At 54.0% G+C, this 1864-nt stretch overlaps 1 protein-coding gene across 1 annotated transcript; it reads left to right on the top strand.

Annotated features, from left to right (window-relative positions):
• Window positions 1-604: 604 nt before the first annotated feature.
• On the top strand, window positions 605-1864 carry LOC142831556 (uncharacterized). The gene has a single exon (XM_075941782.1). The coding sequence runs from the start codon at window positions 605-607 to the stop codon at window positions 1862-1864; it is 1260 nt and encodes a 419-aa protein (XP_075797897.1).

Below are 1864 nucleotides of genomic sequence, written 5' to 3'. Positions count from 1 at the left end.
ACTCGGGAGGCAGAGGCAGGCGGATCTCTGTGAGTTCGAGACCAGCCTGGTCTACAGAGCTAGTTGCAGGACAGGCTCCAAAGCCACACAGAAACCCTGTCTCAAAAAACAAAACAAAACAAAACAAACGAGTTAGCTAGAAACAAGTCTAGGATACGGCCAGGCTTTCATACTCAGCAGTAAGTCTCCATGTTGGTTTTTGTGAGCTGTCAGCCCAATGAAAAATCTCGCTACAAAGAACAGACAAAATGAAAACAAAATACTCTGATGCTCCCATTACATGAGGGGTACCCCGGGACCAGATGATGACCCAGGATACAAGGAGACTGGTAGTGCAATACCCTTCCATTTATTGAAAGAGTTCCTATGAGTTATTCTGGTAGAAGAATAAGATTAAACTTTCAAATGATACATACCATTGAGCAGCACTTCCTTATGAAACATATACTAAATATGAAAAATGGTGTAAACAACATCAAGGAAAAGTCTTACTGATTGGTTCATGTTTTGAAGGCCTGACATATAAAAGGTCCAAAATGCAAGACCCCATCATATTGTAAAAACCTCACCTGTTGACAGGAACCCTCCAACCACACCTGACACCATGGCCAACTGCTGCTGCTTGCCTTGCTGCCAGCCTTCCTGCTGCACAACCATCTGCTGTAAGCCAACCTGTATGACCAGCTGCTGCCAGCCATGCTGCAAGCCCAGCTGCTGTGAGACCACCTGCTGCAGGACCACCTGTTGTAAGCCAACCTGTGTGACCAGCTGCTGCCAGCCGTTCTGCAAGCCCAGCTGCTGTGAGACAACCTGTTGTAAGCCAACTTGTGTGAGCAGCAGCTGCTGCTGCACACCATGCTGCAAGCCCAGCTGCTGTGAAACCACCTGCTGCAGGACCACCTGTTGTAAGCCAACCTGTGTGACCAGCTGCTGCCAGCCCTGCTGCAAGCCTAGCTGTTGTGAAACCACCTGCTGCGCGACCACCTGTTGTAAGCCAACCTGTGTGACCAGCTGCTGTCAGCCCTGCTGCAAGCCCAGCTGCTGTGAAACCACCTGCTGCAAGACCACCTGCTGTGGGCCAACCTGTATTACCAGCTGCTGCCAGCCCTGCTGCACAACTACCTGTTGTAAGCCAACCTGTGTGACCAGCTGCTGTCAGCCCTGCTGCAAGCCCAGCTGCTGTGAAACCACCTGCTGCAAGACCACCTGCTGTGGGCCAACCTGTATTACCAGCTGCTGCCAGCCCTGCTGCAAGCCCAGCTGTTGCAAAACCACCTGCTGCACAACCACCTGTTGTAAACCAACTTGCATGACCAGCTGCTGCCAGCCCTGCTGCAAGCCCAGCTGTTGCAAAACCACCTGCTGCACAACCACCTGTTGTAAACCAACTTGCATGACCAGCTGCTGCCAGCCAAGCTGCTCTAAAACTACCTGCTGCAAGACCATATGTTGTAAGCCACCCTGTGTGACCAGCTGCTGCTGTCCACCCTGCTGCCAACCCAGCTGCTGTGAGACCACCTGCTGTAAGACCACCTGCTGTAAGCCCACCTGTGTGACCAGTTGCTGCTCTCCGCCCTGCTGCCAACCCAGCTGCTGTAAAACCACCTGCTGCAAGACCAGCTGCTGTAAGCCAACCTGTGTGACCAGTTGTTGCTGCACACCCTGCTGCCCACCCTGCTGCTGTGAGCCCTGCTGCTGCCAGCCCTGCTGCTGCCAGCCCTGCTGCTGTGAGCCCTGCTGCTGCCAGCCCTGCTGCTGTGAGCCCTGCTGCTGCCAGCCCTGCTGCTGTGAGCCCTGCTGCTGCCAGCCCTGCTGCTCTGAGCCCAGCTGCTGCCCAGCCTGCTGTGAAAACACCTGCTGCTAG

Source organism: Microtus pennsylvanicus, chromosome 11 (assembly GCF_037038515.1).
Source record: "Microtus pennsylvanicus isolate mMicPen1 chromosome 11, mMicPen1.hap1, whole genome shotgun sequence".
NCBI classification, from domain to species: Eukaryota; Metazoa; Chordata; class Mammalia; order Rodentia; family Cricetidae; genus Microtus; species Microtus pennsylvanicus.
This window is presented reverse-complemented; position numbering and strand designations above follow the sequence as displayed.

Bases quoted from the DNA above. Each gene is read 5' to 3' on its own strand.
- LOC142831556 (XM_075941782.1), top strand. From the start codon at position 605: ATGGCCAACTGCTGCTGCTTGCCTTGCTGCCAGCCTTCCTGCTGCACA.